This window comes from Gymnogyps californianus, chromosome 2 (genome assembly GCF_018139145.2).
Source record: "Gymnogyps californianus isolate 813 chromosome 2, ASM1813914v2, whole genome shotgun sequence".
Lineage (NCBI taxonomy): Eukaryota > Metazoa > Chordata > Aves > Accipitriformes > Cathartidae > Gymnogyps > Gymnogyps californianus.
Window position 1 is genome coordinate 158,726,647 of NC_059472.1, and position 25,917 is coordinate 158,752,563.

The 25,917-nt window shown below is 43.8% G+C and overlaps 1 protein-coding gene across 5 annotated transcripts in view; it reads right to left on the reverse strand.

Moving 5' to 3' along the window:
* Window positions 1–22,634: 22,634 nt before the first annotated feature.
* Window positions 22,635–25,917, reverse strand: part of RBM33 (RNA binding motif protein 33) — a 107,794-nt gene continuing 104,511 nt past the window's right edge. For all 5 annotated transcript variants that reach the window (XM_050892716.1, XM_050892718.1, XM_050892717.1 and 2 more), the window contains one exon: window positions 22,635–25,905. In XM_050892716.1, the coding sequence (XP_050748673.1) occupies window positions 25,857–25,905 (49 nt within the window). In that variant the 3' untranslated portion in view covers window positions 22,635–25,856. The remainder of the gene's footprint in view (window positions 25,906–25,917) is intronic.

The following is a 25,917-nucleotide window of genomic DNA, read 5'->3' on the forward strand; positions in this document are numbered from 1 at the left end:
TGTCTCTCTGCTTTCATCAGAGATGTGCAGAAAAACATCTCTGAGGATAATTTTCCGTGGTCTATGTGGTCTACATGATGAGAAACACAGTGATTCAGATATCATCTACTGCCTGTGTGTCACTCTGAGGGATCTCCTCTGTGTGTACATGGTGAAACCCAAGGATGATCCACAACCTTTACATGGCAGCCTATTTGAAAGCCCTCTTATTTATCTATTGGTTAACAAATTGCATTTAATTTTTCAGTCTCTCACAACTGCCAGTATTAGGTAACTTTATATATAAAATAAGCATATCTCCTACGGGATTTTTAAGTCCATTCCAAATACCTTTGGAAAAGAGGACAGATGGCTTTTTACACAATGTTTAACTTTGCACTGCACACTTAAGTCACAAGGAGGACCCACAAAGCAGTAGCCAGCTCAAGGCTAAGACACAGTTTTGGCTTCTGATTGTGTCTCCATGTGTCTCTTAGTGCAGTCAGTGGGGCCCAGAGGGCAGTTTGGTTCCCCTTGAAGTAGGTACCCGCTGGCTGGCTGGAGGGGTCTGAGTGGACAAGATCTCCATGGACTAATGAGGGAGCTGAGACACCAAGAGCTCACATAGACACCTGCAATTATATGTCTGAATGTAGGTGTCCTAACTTAGAGCTGAATCCTGCCCAAAATGTCACTTCAGCCCTCCGTTTTCTGCGGAGGCTCCCCATGGGGTGCTGGGTTACATTTGGGGCATCCTTAACTCATCCAGTGGTCCTGGTGTGGGGCGCTTATAGACTTTCCATAGCTCTGCAGAGTTATGGAGCTCTGGGCATTGACATATTCGCCCCACCTCTGTGCCCACACTGGGGTAAGCCCAGGGTAGTCCAAAGCCAGAGCCTTCTTGCTGTGGAATGAGCTCAGGACTTCAGAGCGGCCACAAACCTCAGCGCCTCTATTTCCAAGAGCGAGGCACGCTTGTTCAGCCTTGCCTGCATTGGTATAAACACCGTGCACGTACAGTGTAGTTAATTAAAACTATTCCCACTCAATTTTCCCCTGGGGGAAGGAAGGGAGAAGAGATAGATGCTCATGGGAGAGGTGCTCGTCACATTGCTTAACGCGATCTGGAGGGGAACACGGAGTCCCGTGGGGATAAAAAGCTGCGGAGGGCTGAGGGAGCACCGTGGAGCACATGGAGAGCTGTCCCTGGAAAGAAAACTCCCTTAATCTGTGCACTGTCGAAAGGAAGAAGCGGTGTGTTTCTAGGAGAGAAAAGAAGAGACTGAAAGACCATCCACTCTCCAAGGCGAGGAGGCATGGATAGACGCTTGCCCTGACACCCACCCAACATTGACTTCTTGCTTGGGACCTTTTGAGATCTTGGGAACCTCCTGTCCTCCAAAGCCCAGTTTTTGGACAACTCATGGAAAGGACAGGAGAAGTCACAAGCAGCTGGGTGTGGGCATGACACAGCCGGGTCTGCGCACCAGCGCTCGGTCTCGGTGACTCAACCTGACGCCAGGAGCCGTCCCAGGCGTCAGACACAGAAGAAGAACAGCCTACAGCTCTCCCACCTGCTGCTCCCAAGTTACTCATGGAGACACCAGGGAGTTGCTCAGGCCTTTATTTTGTGGTGTGTGGATGCGAAAGGGCTCGTTCATGGAAAGCGAGTGCCCTGGTCCATGCAACCAATGCTGTGACATGCAGGGCTGTTTTCCACCTCTGGGAGAGGCTTGGTTCCCAAGCACAAGGGTAGGCATCCTCTGCACTGAGCACAGGACATGGGACAAGCCCTTCTGAAGCATTTCCATTTCAAATCAGCTCTGGCATCTTGCTTTTGTCAGTGCTGAGCAGCTTGGCACTGAGCTGGTGGTGCCGCCGTGGGAGGGATGCAACCGGTACCCACCAGTGCATAGGGTCATGCCGCTTCATCAGGTCCCCTGATGCCTTCCAGCAGATGTTGAACAATAACTGGGTGCAGAAGAAGAGGTGAAGCTTTGTGGGACCTCACCGGTGGGCCCTGGCAGATACTGCAGCAGTTTGCAGCAAAAGCTGATGTATGCACAGCAAGAAGGACCTAAGCACCACCAAGGGATTTCCACCTCCCTGGATAAGATCCCAGAAGTGCAAGGGGGCTTTTCTTTTCCCAAAACAGGAATAAACCAACTGCACTTAGTGATGGGCAGGATGCTGCCACTCACCAGGGCAGGGGGATTGTCTCTGTGCAGCCCCTGCCCCATCAGGGACTGAGTGGGCAGGCGGCTGGGCGGCAGCGATGCCATTTTGGAGGGAGCTGTGGCACAGGTTCCTCACCTGGGGCTCAGGCGCTTGTGACCCCACAACAAGAGGAGCCAGCAGGGTAGGTCCCAAGCAAGCCCAGATGCCCAAAATGAAAGAAAAGTCAGACTTCATGCTATAGGCTCCCAAAGAGGCAAAGTGTCACTTTACAAATGTAAAAGAAGTCAAGTTTGGGCTCCCCTTGGAGTTGCTCTTTGCAGCAGGAAAATGTTTTGCCTGATCACGAGGTGTTCAGTTTTAGGGTTTTTTTTCTCTCATCGAGGAAATGTCTGCACTTTTATTATCAACCGAAGCTGAGAATGAAACACACCTAAATATTATTTCACCCTTGAGTATAACAGAATAAGCAACAAAATTAGAATATCTTCTTGCAGATTTATACATTGGAGCTATTCTTTTCCTATTTATAGGGATCTTGACAGGACAGAACTATTTATTGAGAGTTAAATAATGACATCTGTTATCATGAATATTAAATCCAGTGGAAGCTGTTTCATATTAAAAAAGAAACTCAGGGCCAAATTTCCTCTTGATGAATATAGGCAAAGCTTTATAAACTTCTTTAAAGTTTCACTCCTTACACCAGAATAAAATTCAGCCCAAGGAGCTTCTACAAACAAGTACTATACACACATGCAAAAAGAGTTTGCTTTTAAAAAATGTCTCACTGAAAAAAAGAAGCTGAAACAAAAGCCCAGACCTTTTAGGATTTGTTCCTTTAGGTGGAATCAAAGTGACCTCTAGTGATTCCCCATTAACCGTGCAGCTCAGCAGCCGCCAGCACAGAGCACGGGTGGTGCAATGGTACGTTGCTCTCTCATCTGGTATAAATGCAATCGATACCTGATTAAAGCTAAATTATAGAAATTAATGACTGTTACAATGACCATTCCTACAATTCAAGTATAAAATATTTTCCCAAACTCTACCGTTTCTTTTCATGCAAGTCGCGCACTGTTAAAAGAAGAAGATTGTTTTTATTAGCCCATTAAAAATAAGCAACACAATGAATTTATTAGTAACTTATCATCCATGTGTCTTCTGACACTGCTGACGTGCTGTTCTTTGGGAATAGGCAGGATAGGAAGTGCACTCGATTTGTGATTTAACTTGTTTGTTCCTACTTTTTGGAACAGTCACAGGCTGATCACAAAATTATTACCAGTTGTGCAGCGAGCGTGGAGTGCTCCTGCGGGGCTAAGCCATACCCATCCCTGGGTTCAATCAGGCTGGACAACAGGAGAGAGACTTTCGCCTCTGCAAGGTCATCTTTCTCCTCCCAAACTAGCAAGTTTAAAAAAAAATGAGTGTAGAGAGACAATGTTACAATTCATCAGCGGTGGGAGAAACTAAAAATATATATCAGCCAAATTATGTCAGTTTACCATGAAAATCAATAGAAAAGGGGGTTAGAAATGGGATGTAATCATTCAGAGGCAATGCGGGGGAAGCTCAGTCAGCAGTGAGATGGTTGTGTGCTCTGGCCTAATATTCCCCAGGGATATTTCAGGGTTGGGGAAGGCAGCAAAAATCATCGATTCCTTTGGCACAGGAGATAGAGATGGGTACGAAGGAGATGCTGAGCTCTGCTGAGGCTCAGAATGCAGATATTTAAAAAAAATGTATTTTCCGTAAGTTAAATGTGTCAATCTCTGAACCAGAACTGGGTGAAAAACAGGACACTATTCCTACCAGGAAAAAATCACCCAACTGCTTTAGTTTCATGCGTGTTTTGAAGAAGTTAATCTCTGAGCTCTGATTCTTTCCTGCTCCATTTCCACGTCCATTCAAGACCATGACATTTGGCATCTGCAGCAAGAAGGACAAGAGCATTGCTTCCCTCTTGCTCTCTTTCTCTCTTGCCGGCTCTCCGCGATGGTCATGCCGAGAGCAAATTGCTGTTTGAATCCTTTCCAGGGCTGCTTTAGCATTCCCTGTAATTTTCGTGGCGGCTCTGCCACAGCCGCTGTAATGAAACATGCTCCCTTGTTGTGGTCAGTGCTACTTTCATCACCCACTTGCAATAAAGCTCCTTTTTTTTGCCCGGATTTGTCAGCACCTTCCACTCTCACCAGTAAGTATTATTACTTAGGACATTCCTACGATACATTTCAGAAGGACTTCTCATGGAAATGAGAAGTTTTGCAACTGGTGTCGTTCGACTCGCTGGCTCGGCCTGACCCTCTGCCTACCCCACCAGCCCTGCAAGGGATGCTGGGGGACCCTCCCGCCTCTCGGGGGGGCCCATGGTGTAAAACTGGGCTGTATTCCTAATAACCACTGCTCTCTACCCCCAAAATGCCCAGGTCAGACCTGGATGCTAGGCTGTTATTGTCAACCTATGGTTTCACCTGCTGTCGCCTAGGAGCATCTTCTGAATTGAGCCTCCTCCATCCTGGGGCATGAAGCAGCTTGAATGAGTAAAATCATGCACATGTTTGTCCAGGGCTTAGAAATTAGCCAGAGAAGACGGATTTGTCATCAAATAATGAATCCAGCTTACCAGAGAGACCCAGCCCAGGCTCTCTGCTCTGCCTGGGTAAGCCTTCGTCAGAGCCACGGCTCGGGGGGCCAGGTAACAGGTCCTATCCACGTTTCTGTGTTAAGTCAAATATGACTTGACCTGTGTTTGCTTTTAAGGCTTAGAGACTGAAGGAAAACGTTTTTATTTGTCGTGAGAAGCAAAGCCAATGAAAACAAGTAAGTAAGAAGAAGCAAGGTGCTCAACGCAGGATGATCTGGTGCTAACTCTGAATTATCTTTTAGACCTAGATACCTTTATTGGTGTTAAACCAAACCAGCATCTTTCTGCATTTTGGTTCATTTCTTTCCCAAAGAAATGTGCACATTTTATTAAGCTCCTTATTAGTTTTATTTTCATTTTGGATAAAATTATATAACTTTAATGAAAGGCAGCAGCTAGAAAAATGCATTTTGTCTTGAAAGAGTCACTTTCTGGTAAAGAACCATTTCCTTATTTTTAAAGCCAGGGCTGTCACAATCCAAAATACTTGCATAGCCTTTGAGTCCCAAACCTGAAAGCTGTAAAAATAGAATTTATTTTATACATGCATGCTGTGGGTTTATTTTTCCAGCTAAGGAATGAAAATACAGAAGCTGGTTTCACTTTTGTGGTCTAGTAGGTCAGTGCAGATTTACCATTTTAAACATGTGCAGCCATAAATACACAACAAAACAAATTGTTGCTGCTGCTGTGATCCAAACCCTCAATTAAAAACAAATACAAATTAGAAATCCCCTTTAGAAATCTCATCTGTCTAAAGCTGCTGAAATACCATCTTGATGACAAAGCTTCTCAGATAACAACAGTGCATAATAGTTGGACTTTTTAGAGTATTTTTACTAAACCTCTTTTTTGTTTGTTTTGAATATCCTAATGCTTAGAGGCATTATTAAATTTCTGACTCTGTGAGCCATGTGATTGCATGCGAATTTCAGATTATGTTGGTTTTTTTCACGTTAGCTTCCAGCTTTCATCATTTGAAGCAAAGATGTTAAGAAGGTGAACCTGAAATCTTGAAGATCTGGAGGCAAAAAAAAAAAAAAGGAAAATATAATAAAACTTGAGTTTAAAATGGTGAAGTTTGCACAGTTGAAGCTGGCATCAGGAGACGAGTCAAAAGTAGCACAGTGGAACATTTAAATTCTTTGATGCTGGAAGAAACAGAAAAGTATAAAGGAGCTAGCTGGATACCAGCCCACCCAGCTCAGCCTGTCTACAAGAGAGTAGGTCACCCTGGTCCTCCATGGGCACTCATTTGAAGAAGGTGAAACATGATGGTATTGCATATTTTATAAAAGGTTCACCGCTGTCTGAAGGAAAGTTTTCCTAAGGAAAGCAGGTTTGACAACCTGTTTCTTAGAAAAGGTCTCATTGGATTTATTGGGAATGAAAGCAGTGGTGGAGTGCAGAAACAGAGACTACTCAAACAGCCTGGAGAAATAAGTGGTGCATAATACGCTCCTGCAGACCCTTCACAACTATCTGTGGAGTTTTGTTTTTCCTGCCCTGGCACCCAAGAGTGGATTTAGAAACGCCGGAGGAGGCAGCGAGTGAGAGGAGGGGCTAACGTTGGGGCTGGGGAGGCCCCTTCTGCTCCCACCTCCCCAGCATCTCCTGACATGGGTTTCCAAATGGAGCCAACCTCCCCTACTTCCCTCGTACCGGAGGGGACCGAGTCACAAAATGATAACAGCACAAGGCTCCCTGGCTCCGGCAGGGCTGCGCAAGCCACCAAGCACATTTTGGGGCCAAAAGCAAAAAAAAGAGTTTGCCGACAAAATCTTGTGTGAACTGAAACGACAACGTCCTGACGTGCTGCCCGAACGCATCGTGAAGCCCTTTGGAGGTATTGAAACTAACAGCTATTCTCCCTGCATCTTCCTGGGCTGTGTCTGTGTTTTAGCCAATTTTGTGATACCACTAAAGTGTTGAAAATGCATTTCTAGTCCTCTTCAGGTATTCTTGCATAAAGCAGAACCAGACACTAACATAACTGCAGGCAGATCGCACTCCTGGAGACAAGCTGGCAAGCCATGGAACAGCAAAGAAACCAATCTTTTTGAAGGTTTACAAGGAAAATTGCCAGAAGTCAGCTTTTGTAGCTCGGCTTTGCACAGGAAAAAGCTAAAGGTTCTTGAAAGATCCAGATAAAGATGAAACTGTGCAAGGATAACTTCATTCACCCTGCAGAGAGGAGGGAGTCAAAGATAACTGAGGTATGGCTTAAAAAGTACCTTGCCATGGTTTGCAGGAGGATGCTGATATCGAACACGGGAGGAACAGAAAAATGGCTCATGGTAACAAGGGTATGTATGGAAAATGGCTGCACGCACCATGGAAATTAAACTTGTTCTTTTATGCCCTTAAAACAAGAAGCCTTGCTGCTCTCCATCCAAGAGCAGGAGGGAAACAACATGTGAGACAACGCGTCCGGGAAGGAAGGATGATGTTAAACACATCCATCAAATTGGCTGTGTTGGCAGGTGACTGGATGATTGCGAAGGTAGAAACTCTAATTTGTGGTAGGGAGGAAGGGGCCTGAGCAAGCGCAGGGCAAGTAGCTTGACCCCAGCATTGCACGAGAAAACACAACAGGTTTTAGATGAAAGAAAGGATCAAAGATAAAGAGCCAAACAGAAAATGGAATGTATAGTACCGGATCGATTGGGTCAGTTAATGTAGAATGGTTCTTTGATAAAGTCAGCAATTTTATTTTATTTTTAGACAGAACAATTGATCTAAGAAGAATTTGCAACAATGTTACATTAGTATATGCTACCTAAGCCCAAGAAGATGGAAACAAGTGTGTGAGCTGAAAGCTTGGCAACGAGGGGCTGTGAAGGGCTCACCGTGAAAATGGAAGGAGGAGACAAATGGATTTCCTCAAGCACTGATCTTTTCACTCATCTGTTCTAATGCCCCTGGCAGAAATTTAGGAGTATGCTGTGGTGGGTGACAAGACGAGAGCTGCCATGGTCAATAAAGGTGACCAAAATGCTGGTCAGGAAGCACGAGATGACCTTGATTAGATATTAGACATTATGTAAAAATGAATAATCAAAAGTGCTCCTCGTGCACATAAGGAGTAAAAACAGTTATTCCTATTAGAAACTGGAGGTAAGAGAGGAGAAATGAGTCCTACAGGTATTAGCCACTTCCATTTAACCATCACGAATGTGGCACCCCCATGCAAAAAGCAAATATGATGCTAGGAAGTATCAGGCAAAATATTTCCACCAGAGTTAGGGAAAAAGCTTTGGGAAGCAGCACATACGCATAGGAAGGAAGGGGTTTTGAAGCTGAAGTTTTTGCTTAGGATTTAGAGTGAGTCTGATGATGACAGAGATGTAGGAAGAAACCCAGGGGGGTGTGAACTCTGAAAGATGAAGGCTTAGAGACGAGTCCTATGCTGAAAGGTTGCCCATCCTTCATGTATATTAACACTGGTCAGTCACACCAGTCATGGAAAAATAAGCACTCAGCAATACATCACGTCTCTCCAGGAATTTCATCAGGTTTCACAGATATCTCTATGGCTAATTACTTCTTATTTAAAGCAGTGTTTAGCTTTCACTTATATGTCAGAACAGACTTTCAGGGCTGACAAGCCTAACCTATAGGTGTAGGAGCAGCAGTTAAGAGACGGATAGATGCACAGGTCACACTGAAGATATCCAGCCAGATTCAAGCACTAGTAAATCAGGCATGCCAAACGCGGAGGTCAGGTGTTTGGCAGGAGAGAGCTCCAGACTCAGCTGCGGGGCAGGTGTGCAGAGCCACAGCCCGGGGCGGGATGCCTGGATGGGATGTCCAGATGAGATGCCTGGGAGGGCTTGCCTATGGTTGCCGTTATTTTTGGTGGCTGCAGTGAAAGGGCTGGCGTGATGTGGGTTAGGAAGTGAAGTTATGACCTCTGCGGTGTGGGCACAGGCCAGCTCTGCTCCTGTCCAGGAGCATCACCCACCACAGAAGGGTGCACAGGGCAGCACCCAACAGAAGGTCCAATTTTGGCCTGTTCCTGCGTGGAGAAACAGAGTGCACTGGTCAAAGCAGAGCCCAGTTTCTCCCCAGTATGATGAAGGGACCTTTGCCTGGCCAAACCTTCAAGTGCAAAAACCGCACCCCAAATATCTGCTCCCAGCCCCGAGCAGGTCTCTGCGCTTCAGCACCATCCCTGCCTGTCCCGTGTCCTGCCCACACCACAGCCTGCTGTGGGACCCACCGAGCCCAGGCAATGCTCCGAAGCAGCTGACGGAAAGAGCTAAGATTGCAAACCCATAATTATTTAAGATGAATTTGCATGTTGTGCTGGAACTTCATTTTCTGTTAGATTTGCTGGGTTAGTGCTTTGATCAGCGGGCAGGGTGCTTCCAGGGCGAGCGCAGGCTCTGCATTTGAGCACGTAGAGCTCCATGTTTGCTTTTCCCCCGCTCTGCATCCTTCCAAGGACCGATGTGTCTGGCAGCGGGTCCGAGCCCCGCGTTAACTGGCTTTCCAACCCCTGCCTGGGAGGAACTGAGAGCTTCCAATCCGACTACACAACAGGCGTCCATTTAAAGGCAGCCAAAAGGAAACAGGGAGGGCAGGGGAGCGGCTGGGGCCCTTCCCTCGTCAGGAATGCGGGTGGCTGAGTCACGGCCTCGCTGCCCACTGGGGATGCCCGCTCCATCCCCCCCAGCCCCGGAGCCCACGCTGCCGCCCGCCTCTGCTCATGTCCTCTCTGGTTCCCAATTCAGTATTTCTCATAGCGAGTTTCCTTCTCTTCAAGAACCTGCTCTTCTGTAATATATCCACAGCTATTATTGCATCAAAACCTTCCCTTTTTCAGCTTCACTCCAGGTAAAGAAAATGACAATTAACCTGATTCGGTTTTGAGTTAATTCATTTAATCTCCAGGTACCCTTAGTCTTGAAATTAATACCCCTAAAACACTGCTAAATAGCATTCAAATATCTTCCTTTAATTATGTGTATAATGAAGCTCATTTAGAAAGCAGCCAGCAGGATGGAGATCACATTGCAGGCTTTATGTCTCTTTCCCACTACTATCCAAATCACTTTTTCCAGGTTAGGCTGACGCTCAGGACTTCTCTCTCCCGCCCTGGATGCGGCCGTGCCGGCAGCCCGGGGATGCTCTGCCACCCTGCCCAGCCTCCCAGCACCACCTGCCGACACCGGTCCTAAAAACAGCTTCTCACAGCAGCAGGGCCTGGGAATTTTCAGCTCTGCCAAACACAGAGAAGAAACGCCCTCAGTGGACTCAGTTTGTGGTGTGTTATGGTTTTCCCTGCCATCCACCAGCAGGTAAAGAGGTCTCACTGGCAGCAATCACTTCTCATTCCTCCCACCTCTCCCTGCATTAACCTTCCCCTCTGCCGCACATCAGCCAGGCTCCTGCATCCCTCAAACACTGTACCTGAGCAACAAAATTGAGTTAAACTGTTGTTTTCTACCTGATCTCCTCTATAAGTCTGGAGAAAAGGAGGCTGAGGGGAGACCTTACCGCTCTCTACAACTACCTGAAAGGAGGCTGTAGCGAGGTGGGGGTCGGTCTCTTCTCCCAAGTAACATGTGATAGGACAAGAGGGAACAGCCTCAAGTTGCACCAGGGGAGATTTAGACTGGATATTAGGAAATATTTCCTCACCAAAAGGGTTGTCAAGCATTGGACCAGGCTGCCCAGGGAAGTGGTTGAGTCACCATCCCTGGAGGTATTTAAAAGACCCAGTAAAAGGACCCAGGTAAAAAATCCAGTAAAAGGACTGAAGACATACTAATCTTGCCGTGGCCTCCTTCGGCCACAGCAATGACGGTGACAGAGAGGGCCAAAGACCCATAGTGGGCTGCAGCCCCGCAGTGGTGGGCAGCAAGGGCAGCAAAAGGGACGAGGATGAGGCTGGATGCCCCTGTCCTGGGGGTCTGAGCTCCTTTGCCATCGCAGGGTGGCATACATGGGGTACCGGGGCTCCCATGCCCTGGTGCAATACTTAGATTTTACTCACTTAGTTTTTTGGCAAGTTGAATGTTTTCTTCCAGGGTTACTTTGGATGAGCATCTCAAGCTGGCCACCTCTCATGCACAGGTCACCAGGCGCCAGCCCGCTGCCACTTCCAGTGCCAGGAGTCGAGTCACTGGCTTCCCTGGGTGTTTTGCTTGGTCACAGGTCGCAGCTATCCGGCTCCTGGCATGAAGCATGAGTGTGGCCGGCTTGTGGCCACCCCATGGCACGGAGATGTATCCTGCAAGGAGCATCCTCCCTGCCGCCCCACACTGCAGCAGGCTGTGTTTCCAGAGCTGGTTGCTTCCTTGCCTGTTCGTTACACTTCTGTCTAAACACTTTGCTGGGGATGCCAGGGAAAAAAAAAAGAAAAGAAAAACCACCCAAACCCCTTGTAATTAGTTCCTGTAAATGGGTTTCAAGCTTGGTTACATCTCCGGCTCAGTCTGACCTAAGGTTTTTTCATGCCCTTTCCAAAATCATGTGTCAAAACCGGTTCTCTGAGAATATTCTGGGGCATTTGGTATAAACAACGCTGGTCTAAAACTTCAACAAGGGGTTCTTTGGGTTTTTTTGTGTTTCCCTAGGGTGTTTCTAATAATGGCACAAGAACCATATTCCTGTGGGAAATGCAGTCTCACTCTCCCTGCCTGCCGCCAGCCCCCAGCCCGTGGGGAGCTCAGCAGCACCCGGCTGGGCAGCCCATCCACCCACCGCATGCCTCTCGGCACACCAGCCCCTGCCCAGACCCCTCTCCTGGCACCTCTGGGCTTGGCATGAGCAGGCAAAACTCCAGCACGACCAACACCACGTTCAGAATCACTCCTCCCCAGCGGCCCGGCATTGCTTCTGCCCACCCCGTTGCTCCATGTGGGTCCGTGTCCCTCCATCATGAAACCTTATTGCAGAGACAGGAGGAGGAAGGGGAAGGTAAGCACTTAAAATGGATCTCTAATCCACAAAATGGATTAGACACGGGCTCAGGCTCTTCTCGGGATGGAAGGACCCCTTCCCAGGTGGGCCGGGGCTCCCCCCATCCCACCACCTGTGCTAGAAGAGGCAGCATGAACAGGGCAGAGGGTTTGGGAGGGGAGCGGGAGGTGCTGTCCCGGGGGAAAAAATTTCTGCCCGTGCCTGTGGGAATTGCATCATGAATTGCTGGCCTGGGGATGGGCAAAGGTGTGGTTGAAGGACATACACCAGACTTAATTATTTAACTTTATGAGGTTGAGGAAGAAGAAAAGCCCTTGTACCATCATGCCCAGTATGAGTCCTTGCAACCGGGGCCAAAAATCACCTTTCTTAATACCTTCTAGAGAGCTGGCAGCAGTCGTTTGCTCTGTCTCTCACGCTGGCACATCCTCCCGTAAGATACACTCACCAACATAAGGCAACCTAAAAAAAATCTGAGGACTTTTGTGAAGCTTGGCTTTCATGTCTTGTCATGGGTAACTTCACACCTTCACTCAGGAAGCAAATCCAAATACCTTGTAACTAAATATCACCTTCATGGAGAAGGTTCCCATCCCTTCAGTTGCCTGCTCTGCACTTTTAAAAACCCAGAGGATTTTAATAGAGCGTGTTAGCATTTTTTCATTTGCTTTCAGGTTTTTGATGTTTCAAAATGCTCACTTTCAAGACCTTGACCCCATGGACAGGAGCCTGTAAGGAGGTGGGTGCTGATGACATGGCTCCTGGAGATGAGGATTTAAGGACACTCCGAGTATGGTGAGAACGGGACCTGTGTTTCCCCACCGGCTGAGCCTCCCTGGTGCACCATGGCCCAAACCCTGGCTGGGGCTGTGCGCTGGGGGCTCCTGTCACCCCAAACCCTTCCTCTGCTTTGCAAAGATGTTTTTAGAAAGGACGAAAGCAGCTGGGTACAAAGGAAAAAGCCTGAAGGGGAATAAACCCCGAACCACTTGCTTTTTCCGGGAGGGAGAAAAACTCATTTCTTTCTGCTTGTCTCTGCACCGGAGCGTTTGGTCACCTGGACCACGCTTCAGCATTGAAGGTTTCTCCTCACCTTCCCTCAGGTCTCCTCCTGATCCCTGGGGTGAGCATCGCCTTCACCTGACTCCTCATCCTGCAGCCAAGCCCCCTTGGCTGGAGATCCTGGGTCTGATTCATCTCCTCCACTGTAAAGGACAAGCTGTATCAGCTGAATGTTCACAAGTCCATGGGACCTGATGGGATTCATCCCAGAGTTCTGAAGGAGCTAGCGGATGTTACGGCAGGACCCCTCTGTATCATCTACCAAAGGTCCTGGGAGTCTGGGGAGGTCCCTGCTGACTGGAAGCCAGCCAACGTTATTCCAATCTACAAAAAGGGCACGAGGGAAGACCCAGGGAGCTACAGACCTGTTAGTCTAACCTCAGTTCCTGGAAAAATTATGGAGAAGATTATACTGAGTACTATTGAAAGGCATTTAAAGAACAATGCATTCATCAGGCACAGTCAACATGGGTTCACAAAGGGAAAGGCCTGTCCTCAGTGTTTATTTTTTAGCAGACATGTGAAGCTGGGAGAGCTGCTGGGCAACCACTGGTGACCAGGAGCATGTGCTTGCAAGCAGAGAGTCCTTTCCTGGTTGGGTCTTTTCATTTGGTGGGTTGGTTGTTTTTGCGGGTGGGATTTTGGGTTCTTTCAGGGTATTTTTAGGCTTTTTGGGTTATTTACTTACACTCTTTTGACAAAACAAGTATTTCTGTGCTCAGTAAACCACCCACTTCATTTAACCGTTCCCACGGGAGGAGAGGGAAAAGCGAGGATGCAGCAGCTCCCAGATATGTTTCTTAACCCTTCCCTTTCCCAGTAAAGAAAAACGAGTGGCTCCTTTCCTACCAAAACAGAGAGACACCGCCAGCGTGGCAGGGAGAGGATGCTCAGAGGATGCTGCGGCTGCTCTCCCCCAGCTCGGTGGACATGTACCCTCCGATGAAGACCACCGGTGTCAGCCAGGGGCTGTCGCTGGGGTGGCCATGAGGCTCGGCAGTCTCTAGCATGCTGCTTTGTTACCGGTGCCCACCCCATCTCCTTCTGAGACCAAATCAAGGGGCAAGAAGCGAAGAAGGCAGCAGCTCACATCAGGAGGAGGCCAAACTGGTGACACGCTGCATGTGCACTAAATGGTCTGTTACAACCCACGGGACCTCGGTCATTTCATGGGTGAAATTCTTGTCTCAAAATGCAGAGTCTCATCAGAAACAGCCACTTCAAAGAGGCGTAATGAAACAGAGACCGATGCAGAGCCTTACTGAGTTGTTCCTTCACTGCTGAGGCTCCACCAAGCCCTGTTGGCACCATGGTGGCTCACAGCAGCCATCTGGTGACCGTGGTCACCATCTTCTAAAGAAACTAGATGAGTGATGGTGACAGCGTTGTCAGGCTGCGGCCAGAGCATCCTCCCACCCTCCTGAGCTGACCTGAGTTGGTACCTCGTTTTGCTTGGGCAGTACACAGCACAACCCTGGACAGGCTCTTCAGCAATAATAATTTAGTCATCTGTTTTGATGTATCCAGTGTTTGCATCCTCATCAATGCAGTAACATAACTAATAAAGCTGGAGAAACAGTGGCATTCAAGCCACCACCATCATGCTTATTTTTGTGTGTCATTTCATGTTTCTTGCATGCTCAAAATATTTAGGCTTTGATTTGTGTTTAAAAAAACCTAAGGATTTGGCTTCAGCATGATCTGTGAGGACGCAGGTTTCACAGTGGAGCATTGCAAGTCCTTTCCTTCCCCGATCTAAGTCAAGGTATTCACCCTCTCCAGCCTGCAAACAAATGCACTCATCATATTTGTTCTCTGCAATTGATTAGAAAAGAAGAAAAAAAAAGGTGCTTTTAGATCCTAATGCACATCTTTGCAATAAGAAACACGAGGCCTCTTGCTTTGAAATAAAAAGGGCTAAGAGACACTCGCCAGTTTTAATCAATAATGCAGGGAATATTTTGGCTCTGGGCTCATCCCTGCAAGAAGATGTTGTGTCAAGGTTTTGAATCTCCCTGGGACCAGAAAGACAGGAGAGATGCGCTGAGTCACCGAAGGACATCACCCTATGCAAGAAAAAACCTTAGCGCGAGATGCTCGCAAGGGGTTTAAGCAACCAAGATGTAGGCGTAGAAACTGTTGGAAAGGATCCTGCCTTCTCCCGGGACAGCCTCTTCATCAGCAGCATTCACAGTGTGAGGACCCATTTCACCTCTCTGAGAGGGGGTAATTACTTCTTGTCAGTTAGACTCAATCACTGAACTCTAAACAGCTGGTGGTAGAGAACCATTTAGCCTCATTTACCACCGTGATAACCTTTTAGCTCTTCCACATTTCACACGGTCTCTGCCATTTCGCCCATAAATTCTCCTTTAAAAAAAAAAAAATCATAAAAATTTATGAGGGGGGAAAAAAAAGGCATAAAATGGAGGTGGCTAAGAGAAAAGGTACTAAAATTTTCAAATGAAGATGAGGTTACGTACCCCCAGCTGTTTGAAGTGCAGTGATTGAGGGTCTCGCTGATGAGGGATGATTACATTCCTCCTGCTCCTCACCCCCATTAAAGGCAACGTGCATCCTCCCTCCAGAGGATTAACAGTAATGCAGGGAAGACCTGGGAACAACCGCATCTTCCCTGTTTTGATGCGATCCATGAATTTTCCTGACCTTAGTGAACAAAAACAAGCCCTTTCCAATAAGTAGCATCTTTAAACTGTCTGAAAGGTTTATAGCAGTAGGAACCATAGGTATCACTTTGCAGAGAGGCCAGTTTGTGGCAGTCTTTAAGGTGGAGAATATACAAAGAAATGATCTCCTTATTTAGTTAAATGGGGTTTGGCTTCCAGGACTGGCTTTGTCACACAGAAATCCAGGCTAGAAATAGAAAAGGACGTATTTACTATGTAGGGGTTCTCAAACAGTACCCTGGGCTCCACCAACCAAATCCCAGTTATTTCCCTGGGACCCAGATTTTGCATCCAGCTATTGTTTGCAGAAGCCCTAGTTTCAATAATAAGGTTAATAACAATAATAAAAATAATAAAAGAAAATTATAGTGACAAAGAATAGACAGATATCAGGGCCACTGAATATCTGCAAAGAAATCTTAAATCCATCCCGCAGCAAATTCACAGCAGCCCCTCTGTTTTATTAAAGACCTAAGCACACAGTAGTAAGGATTCAGATGACGGGTGTTCAGAGTGTTATTTGTAATTTGATTTGCCATCAACTTCTCTTAAAGTGTTAGATTTCAGACAGATATTATAATTTTTTAACAATTAGACCATGCTGGTGAACTAGATTTTACTTGCACGCAAAATACTCGATGCCAGCCACCACTACTAACATAAGTATCACCCAGAGAGCACCCTATGCTCATGAGTACCTGACCCAGGACCATTTCGCTCTGCACAGCACTTAGCAGACACTTCATACTTGAGAAAGTGCCCAAATTCCCTGTGATGTATCTTGGAAAAAACAGCTTGAAGACCCCAGCCTCCTCTGTGATGAGGGCTGTAAGAGCAGCCAGGCATCCCAACCTTCTGAATACCTTTTCACCGCTATCAAAACAAATGGAACAGCTGCCTTTTACCTTTTTCTTTGAAGCTTTTAGCTATTTCCCCAGCCCTCAAGCCCTGCAGAGTGGGATCCACGTTAACTAAGGCTGTGGAAGGCACAGAGCACGGTGTCGTCCTTCTGACTCACTGCATAGATACACGAAGGAAAAAGTCTCCAAAAATCCTCTCCCTCTGTTCTTACTAGCTTTGCTGCAAGTAAAGATTGTGCGATGCTGTACAGGAATATGTAAGTTTTGGAAGACATGGCCTGATTTGTTAGTGACCCAAGAAAACAGGATTGGAAAAGGCTGCTGGGGCTATTTAGTCCACCCTCTCGCTGTTGTCTTAAAATACTTCTTATGGAAGTAGAATCCTCTCATCAGTAGTTTAATGAAATGCAGTTGTTAATTAGCTAACAATCAGTGGAATACGGGACTAGAATCAGAAGAAATGGAAATGCTTAGCTCCCAAGTCCTCTCCAAAGCATCCCCAATGCCAACCAAATCTCCACAGAACGATTTTCCCGAGTCAGTATCTTTAATTTTTCACCAGTTGAAGGCATACCTTCCCCTGGGATCTTTTCAAAACAGCACGGATGGGTGAAAATATTTAATGTATATTCAGCAGTTACCAGAACTGACATTTGAAACCAAGGAGCAGTGGCGCTGTGTGACCAGTCAATTCTCATTGAACCCATCTAAAGATGTTTTCTGCAGCTTAAGCCCTGGTCTTTAAAGGGCTGAACCTGTAGAGCAAAAGCAGAGAAAATTTTGGTAGCTGAACCATTCAAAAATGCTCCCTAAAATAAATATTCACAGGTGAGGTGCTACTTAGTGCAGTAGGGAGGTGGTTGATTGGGTTGCTATTTTGAAGTCCAGCAGTAGGTCTTCACACTACACATACACATGCTAATAGTTCAATTCTGGAAAGGCCTGACCCATCCATCCTAAAAAGGCAGTCGTCTTTTTTCCTCATAGTTCCCCACATCTGTAGATCAGCTATCTGCAATTAACTCACTGCTCTTTCTCTTTTACCAGTAACTCTTACAGCAAGAATCCCTATTTATTAATACCAGAGTGCATGCTCTTGCACTTTGCAAGATTAAACTTAATCTCACCTCTATGATTCTAACTCTCTAGCTCATCCAATTCCTCTGAGGTGCTCCAATCCTTCTCCTCATCTGAGCTCTCCCTCATGCGTCTCCCAACACGCTTGGTGAGCGCACTCCAACTCTTCCTGCCCAAATCATTACAAATTAATTAAGGTCAATCAAGACCAGTTTTTGAAGCACTCCACTAGGCATCTCAAAATTTGATTTTAAAGGTTTATTTGTACCTCCCTTGGTCACTCCCTTTCCATCCCTTCAATAACCAGTTTTTAGCCCCATTGATTTCCTCCATCCCTTTGCAGTTGTCAGCCTTCTAATTCTCAAAGTACACCCCTGCATGAATCCTGAAATCTGACAAAATTACAAGTTCATCAGCAGGACATTTTAACTTCTAAAGACCACACGGACTCGTATGCCCGACCCTAACCTGTGCTCTCAAAGAGAGAGCTTGTTTTTCCCTTGCGCTGTGCAATGGTTAACCCGTTCAGTTTATTGCAAGAGCGGACTGATGAGTTGATGCTCAGTGGTGCATCAACTCCACTAAAACACAAATTCGTGCCCCAAGACTACAGATAGACAGAGGCAGGGAAAGAAGGTACAAAGCAGCAAGGAGATATAACTCATCAGGTTTGGGTTTTGAAGGTTTTTGGTGAGGTTTACTTCTGCTTGGAGCTTTCTGTAGAGGAGGAGATGTGGAAGAGGCGATGCTGCAGTCGGATGGATATTTACAGTGTGCTCCTATTGTTAATTCAAAACAAAATCACAAGTTGAAAACTAAGTTGGAACTTTGTAAGCAAAGATGGTTATTGATACATTGCTCACTATAAAAATCACTGCATCAGAGGCATTTTTTTTTTACCTCAGTGAGCTTTCTACGCTCACTGTGTTGCTGGTCACTAATATGTCCTCTATTGGGGTACAAGCAGAAACAAACAACTTGGAGTATGGTTAGTCTGCCCCCAGGTAACGATGTTCTCTTGAGATCTACCCCCAGTAATGATGCGACATGCTAGTAACGCTTCACTGAAAATCTATATGCTGGATCACAGGTAGCCAATTCCAGTGATACCAGGGCGATAGTGGGATTTTTTACATTTAACTTTGTGAATAATTTTAACAAACTATTAAAAAACCCTGCAAAGTGCAAGGCAGCTGATTCTGACCTCTTTTCTTGATACACAATACGCCAGTGGAATTAGCTTCCATTTATGTTGATGTAATTGTGTTCAGAATATAATTGATGGTGACCATACTGAGCTTGCTGAGAGCTCCTCTTTACGGCATAAATTAAGATAGGCAATATTTGAAAGCAGAGGAGATCTTTTATTAGACATGTTAGTAGTGCTGAAAATAAGCAGAAAAGCTTTTACACTCACAGGCTTTCCTCCTATACCTATGTTATGAGATCCTGGTTAGCCTCCAGACCCTTTGAACTAGCCACACAAGCCCAAGCCCCTTTTACCACCACCTACCCTCAGTCACTTGTTTTTCCACCTGGGGCACCTTTGCACAGCTCTGAAAGAACCCCATGCTACGATGCTGATGTAAAAGTAGGGGCCCAGAGATGCCACCATAATAAAAATGGTAAAAGAATATGGAAGCTTTTTCTGAGAAGCTTGAAGTTCAAGTTGTACATCAAGCGACAACAGAGGAAATACGATAAAGATCAAGTTTTATTGACATATTTTAGGTACAATAAATATATTTACATGTTGACAATTTAAACATAGAATTACAGGTAAAGAAAACCTTGTACATGAGATCATCTTCGTGTTTCCATTTTTACATTCACTTAAATAGGTATGACAAAGATCTCTTATGCAAGCGGAGGATTTGGTATAGTTCGGTATTACATTCAAGAAATTAGTAGTAAACACCTTGTGCAGATGATGCTGTAGAAAACATGAGGCAGACGAACCCCCAGTGGAGTCAGTATGATACAGTCGGCTGTTGAATTTATATCCTGAACTGCTAATAAACGAACTCTGTAATCCAGATTAGAGCAATACATTTGAAGTGATTCTCAAAACACCCAAATATATACAGTGTTTAAGACTTTACAGGTTAGGAAGGATCACATTCAGTAATAGTAATAGGAGGTAGAATTGTGTCGACAGTGTTCGTATTTCTACGTGGCAATAAAAAAAAGTGCTATTACTATCACTGAATTCAAGAACAGAACTCCTGAAAAAGTGAAAAGGATAAAAGAGTTGTTAATCCTGTTTCGCCTGGCTTGCCACAAATGCTAGAACACGTACGCAAAATGTTTTAATTCTCCAATATGGGTAAAACTGCAAAGCAAAACCATTAAGCGATGCTTCTCCAGTGCTTTCGGATGGGCAGCATCTCCTAAGGCGTGACACCTGTAAAAGCAACCTCAACTTTACGTACCAAAGTCTGCAAAGAGAAGTACAGTATGATGTGCTTTCAGGGTGGGAGATCTAGGCTTCAGGTATCCTCAAAAGAGCTATAAGAACAGAAAACAGAGCAAAAGATTGAATGCAATGCACTCAGACAGGAAAAGGTCTGGAGAGATGAACAGGGAGTGAAAAGAGCAGGAATGTAACAAGGATACAAATATCCTCGTGGGAATGGAAAACTGAGGGCAAACGAGATGGAAATGAGGCAAAGCATAGGGCAGAGGCAAAGGGTACCACAGGAAAAAAGAAAGTTTACTTATTCTAAGGGCATTTTGTAACAATAAAAATGGTATGCAATGGTACGGAAGATCAGCTGTGAATGAATGTTAGCATCTTGTCTTTGCTGTATCTGTAAGTGAAAATGTGTATTAATTAGAAGTTAAACTGTTGAAAGATGTTTCACTGTCTGAAAAAGAAATCCTGCAAAAAAATGGTTTTGTTATTATATAAAGAGAAATAAAACTGTAAGGTTCCAAAGTCAACCTGACAGACACTAGGAAAAAATACAATGCATATTAAAAACCATTAGATGCACACAAAGAAAACCCTGAACCACTGAACAAACGCACCATGAGTACAGCAGAGTTTTAAATTGTGATCTTCCAAGTGACTACACACAACATTGCAATACATTTAACTGTACACAGGTTCTTTTACAAAAATATTCTTAATCTGTAATACCATTTAATATTATTTAAGTGGTAAAAATCACTTAAATCGAGTGCTGTTACATTAAATAAAAGCAATGTCACCTGTTGAAAAACAGTGTATATATAAAGCCCATTTCCAGTTAGTTAGAAAAATCAGTGCATCCAACCAAGAAGTGATAAAGCAACACAGGCACCTAAAAGACCCAGTGAGGTTAACTTTCCCCTTGAGGTTTTCTTTAGTGCAATAAGGACCATACTTTCCACCAAAATAAGCACAGAAGTAGAAAACGGAGGTGTTTTTTTAATAAAAACCCCCAACCCTGCAAAAAGCAGCGTTAAAAAGAACAAAATGATCCTTCCCAACCATATTATACCAGAAGTTGGTATACGTAAGGATCCAATATGAATCAGTGTTTTTGTACACAAGACCCTGTGCTCATGTGGATAATAAGTCATCTCCATGATTAAAAATCAGGTTACAAAAAAACCTTACATAAAATCCTTAGGATTTGATACTAATTGAAGACAAAATACTTTCAAGTATTATGTTTATGAATTAATTAGAGGTTAAGGCATGATTTAAGGTAACATTGAAACAAAAGCTCTATGTTACCCTAAATGACCTTTATAATATAGCTAACTTTCTGCAATCTGTTCAGTATTTGTTTCCTTCACATTTAATTTCTCATCCAACATGCTGCTAAAAAGAAATAAAAGCACAAAAAATAATTTAAAAAAAAAAAGGTTCATGTCTCTCTGAACAAAAATGCCTTTTTGACAGTGAACAGGTGAACCCAGATTTCTACCTTCGCGTATCACGACCCACATAAACACAGTACTACGCGAAGGACAAGAACAACATAATACTACGCCAGAGAGCAAATCTGGGATATCTCCAGAGTTAGACAAAAAACAGGCAAAAAAAAACCCCCAAAAATGAAACCCCACACCCTCCCGCGCCCCCTCTCACCCCAGCTATAAGGGCAACGCACCCACACACACATACAGACACGCAGTTACTGTGTGTAACGACAGGAAGCACCTACAGCAGCTTCCAGGAAAATTGCACAACTTCAAGCAAAACAGATAAAAGAAACTATGTTTAAAAAAACTATAAAAAAATTCAGCACCAAGTAAAAGGTTTTTTCTTATTCCAAGTAGCTAGATAATGTTAAGAAAAAACGATGAAGACCCTCAAGGTTATTCTGAAATAACCTACAGTTTTATAAAAAAAATCTCTCATCTATATCCTTGCAGTGGAAACCTAACAGCGAAGAACTAAAATGCTCAGTCTGCCTGGCATTTTAACGGCTAGAAGGACTTTTTTTTTTTTACAGAAATTTGGAAATCTGAAGTGAATCTTCAGATTTAAACTGGGGAATAAACTAGGTATCTGAAGATGCTTTACAGAGGGGGTGCCAGTATTCACTCTTCTTTCCCGAAGTCATATTGGAGATGTATGTGGGCCAAGAACAACATCCCTGTCTAAATTTATTCTCTAGCACTACTTGGAGATAAACATTTGCTTGGCAGCTCCTCCAGCTATGAAGATGCTACGGACCTGTCCTCCTCCTGCCTAGCACCAATTATACCGAGCTTTTCGAACACTGCACGTCGTTCCATCATACAGTATATGTGCCACATCAGTTGCTAACATTGTGATGAACCAACGTGTTACATGACCAACTTGAATTATGTGTAAAACCAAAATATCCCAAACTTTTGAGAACAATATTACACGACAGACCTAATTTGTACTTGTACAGCACAATGGAACAAACCTAGAAACCCCATGCCTTGGTCTGACAGTGCACTGTATTTCCCCTCAAAAGTTAAAGGACAGAGATTTTTTTTTTTTTTTAAATTAAAAAAAATAGAACATTCTACTAAAATACCACAGATCATATGGCCAATCCAATCTTTTAGTCAAGGCAAAATATGAGTAGTTATAAAGTGAATTCTCCAGTGCTACAAGATGAAAACAAAATAATTTGAAAAAAAAAAAGTTGGCTCCACATAATCACCTACTGGAGTTGCCTATTAAAATCATTCTAAAATTATGCTAATAAAAACTGTGAACAAATAATACACAGATCAGGATATATGTATTGACTTACTAGCATCTTTATAAAAATTTGAAGATATACACAAACACACATCAACATTTATGGAACTGTATCCATTAAACTTAGATAAGACAACACAAAAAACTAACAAATAGCTAAGATGTGGTTGACTGTAAGCACTTTGAGTAACATTTTAATTTTAAAAGGTCGATATTTACATACTACATTAAATGGTTTTTTTGTTTTTGCATTTTGCGTCATATTTTGAATGCATGATAAAGAAAGAACAAGATAATGGTTGCAACAGATCTTCCAAGAAAGTTAACTTAAGATACTCAGATTTAACTATGTGCTGAAAGAGAACATGGCAAGAACACGTCCGTCTAGCTTTACCTCTACTTCCTTTGGGTTTTTTTGGGAGGAGACAACAAATGGATCTAAAAGAGCTGTATCATCCAAACTGATCATTGCCTAGAGATCCACTTTTAAGTTAGGATTTGAGAACTAACAAAACACAAACATTTTAACAAATGACTCACCTAATTGCTACTTTTGCTACTGAGTTTTTTAAGATATTAGAGAGATATGGTGACAACACAGGGTGTGAGTATGTATGTATGTGTATAATAAAATGCATATAGACATACATACATATTGTATGTTTACATATAGTAAGATACCCAGGTACTGCAATAAGCAGCTAAAATCACCACCAGCAATCTGCCCATACTCTGTCTATGCACAAGCAATAATCTACTGCAACCGCCTTTAAAGAGGATGCATCTAGTCATTAAACAGGCATTGCTTACGTTGCCTCCTACATTTACATAGATCTGAGGCAATTTCATGTCTTTATTCCAAAGCCACACATTTGTCTCAAAAGAATTTTTTTTAAAAAACCCAACTGAATAAAAATTGCTAAAACTTAAGTTGGCTGAACCTCAGCCTCTCTGGGATGGATTCAAAACCCAAAGCAGGAGCGTTTCTATAAACTTCTTTGACTTTTGAATCAAACCCATATTCTTAGGCTCCAAGAAACCCTCTAACCCCAATAACATTTGCTTCTGACAGGACAGCTGATCAACTGCAGATGTTCCTACTGCTGAACTCAGCTGCTGGCCTGCCTGGCGTTTGCATCTAACCCAGATTTCCAGACACGCACTATTATCGCTCCACTCCGAGATGTCTTCCCATCCTTCTCATTACAGAGAAGCTGCTTCCTAACAGTGGGATGAATAACTGTTTAATGACTTGTTTTAAAGATAAGCATTTATTTCTTAAAAATAAAAATTACATAACCTGAGGAGGCAGCGTAGGGGTCCTAGTGCTCACAGTGTGAGGAGTTAAACAGCACGGGGCAGATCACCTCGCATGAGTCTTCAGGGTCAGCTCCCACCGGGCACTTCCTACCTGCGGCTCATTCTCTGTCCTGGGCTTGGGTCTACCCCGAAGCACTGACAGCACTTTATGTATAGTAATTGTTCTGGATGTTATGAAGTATTATGCAAAATGGGGAACTATACAGATGGGTGTAAAACTCACTTCCACGCAAAAATTCTCATGATGTTACTGTGTCTCGTCACTAAGTTGTAAATGGGCTTAGAGTATTCTTTCAGTTTTTTTCCCAGTGCAATATTTCAAAAGTACCACATTATTATGTATTATTTCAATGAACAAAGAGCAGCTTTACCTAGAAGACTTTTGACAGTGTTTATTATTCAATTATTATTTTTAGTAACTTCTACTTAATTGAAAATCTGGACCAAAACTTTAAGAAAGCCAATTAGGTCTTTGTGACTTGGTTACCATTAAATCTTCAAAAAAAAAAATCTATGATACTATAAACTTGCTTAGTTCATCTTTCCACGCTTGGCATGCCTATTTTGGACCCCATTCGCAGCTGTTTCATTACATACCAATAATGTTCTTCTGTGGTCACTCAAGTAACAAACCTATGAGGTTTCTATAAGTCCCCCCCTTCAAATAGTAGGTGGAGTGCTTAAGAGTATTCCTAAAATAAAGGATGAAGCAAAAGCTCACAGTCTAAAAACTAAGGAAATGTTCATAAAAACTGGAATCCAATATAAAGATGACATTTTAATAAGTTTATTCAGAAGTAACTGAAAAAAATTGTTCCTTTGGCAACACCATCTAGATGGTTCTAACCAAAAGGAAATATTACGGATTTTACTCTGAATAAAATATAAGCTCCTTAATGCTTGCACGTAATTTTTGGGAACTGCCATGTTCACTAGCAGATTCACAATGTCCTTATAGTCCTGTACTTATTGGGAACAACACATCAAACCAAGTCCTTTCAGTTACGGGTTTCTTATGGTTCAGCATTAGTCACAAAATAAATCTCAAAGAAAAAAACCTAATCAAAATAAAGCATAAGGCAATCATGAAACGCTAACCCAAAAGAACTATTAGGAATGTGCCACTCTTCCTGCGTAACATTTTTGAAGTGAGCCACCAAATATTTCTTTTTCCTTGTATCTGGCAACGTCAATTAAAACAACCTAGTTACAACTTGGAGTTCACTACCCCATGATGCTACTGAAGGGCAAAGATCCTTGTTTTTAAAAACCAAGGGAAAATACAGCAATGTTATTCCTACACAGGGTTTTATGGAATAAGTGGAGTTGGAAGGAGAAGATGGAAGTCTGTGTTGGAACAGGAAAATGCAAAGACAGACTTATTTACAAAGATCAAAACTACAATTTTCCAGTGTCACCTCCAAAGCTTCTCGGCATACCGCTATTCAGTGAAGCAGACCACATTTAAATCTATGCAGGAATACCTTCTGTGCTCTCAGATATACAACGTAACTAATGTGTTTTGTTTAGAAAAGTGAGTTTTCGTTCAAATACCTCGCACTGAAGATAAGAGCAACCATTATCAAATATTCTTTGCTATGAAGAAAGTTTTTAAATCTTTCGATGTAAACGTTCTCTCTCAAGTCACTGTGGTCACACAGTAGGATCTTGAAGAACAGTGTCTACATGCACTGAAAGCATTTTGAAAAAATATCTGTAGTTCCATGTGGTTACAACAGAACGTGAACAAACCGAACAGAAATTCCACCTTTGCAGATCCTCTCAAGTTCAGCTCTTCTGGAGGACATCTTACTGCTTTCCGTAGTTCAACATAGCAATTAAAGACTAAGCTGAAAGGTTTCACAGCCCGATGGTTTTGCCACTGTGCCTCATGTAGCTCCACAGTATGCTTCTGTTAGTGTCAGGATTTCTCTCAGCAGACATCACTCAACTATCAGTGCCACGTTTATGTGGGACAGATCTATCATGTGCCTGTTAAAAGTT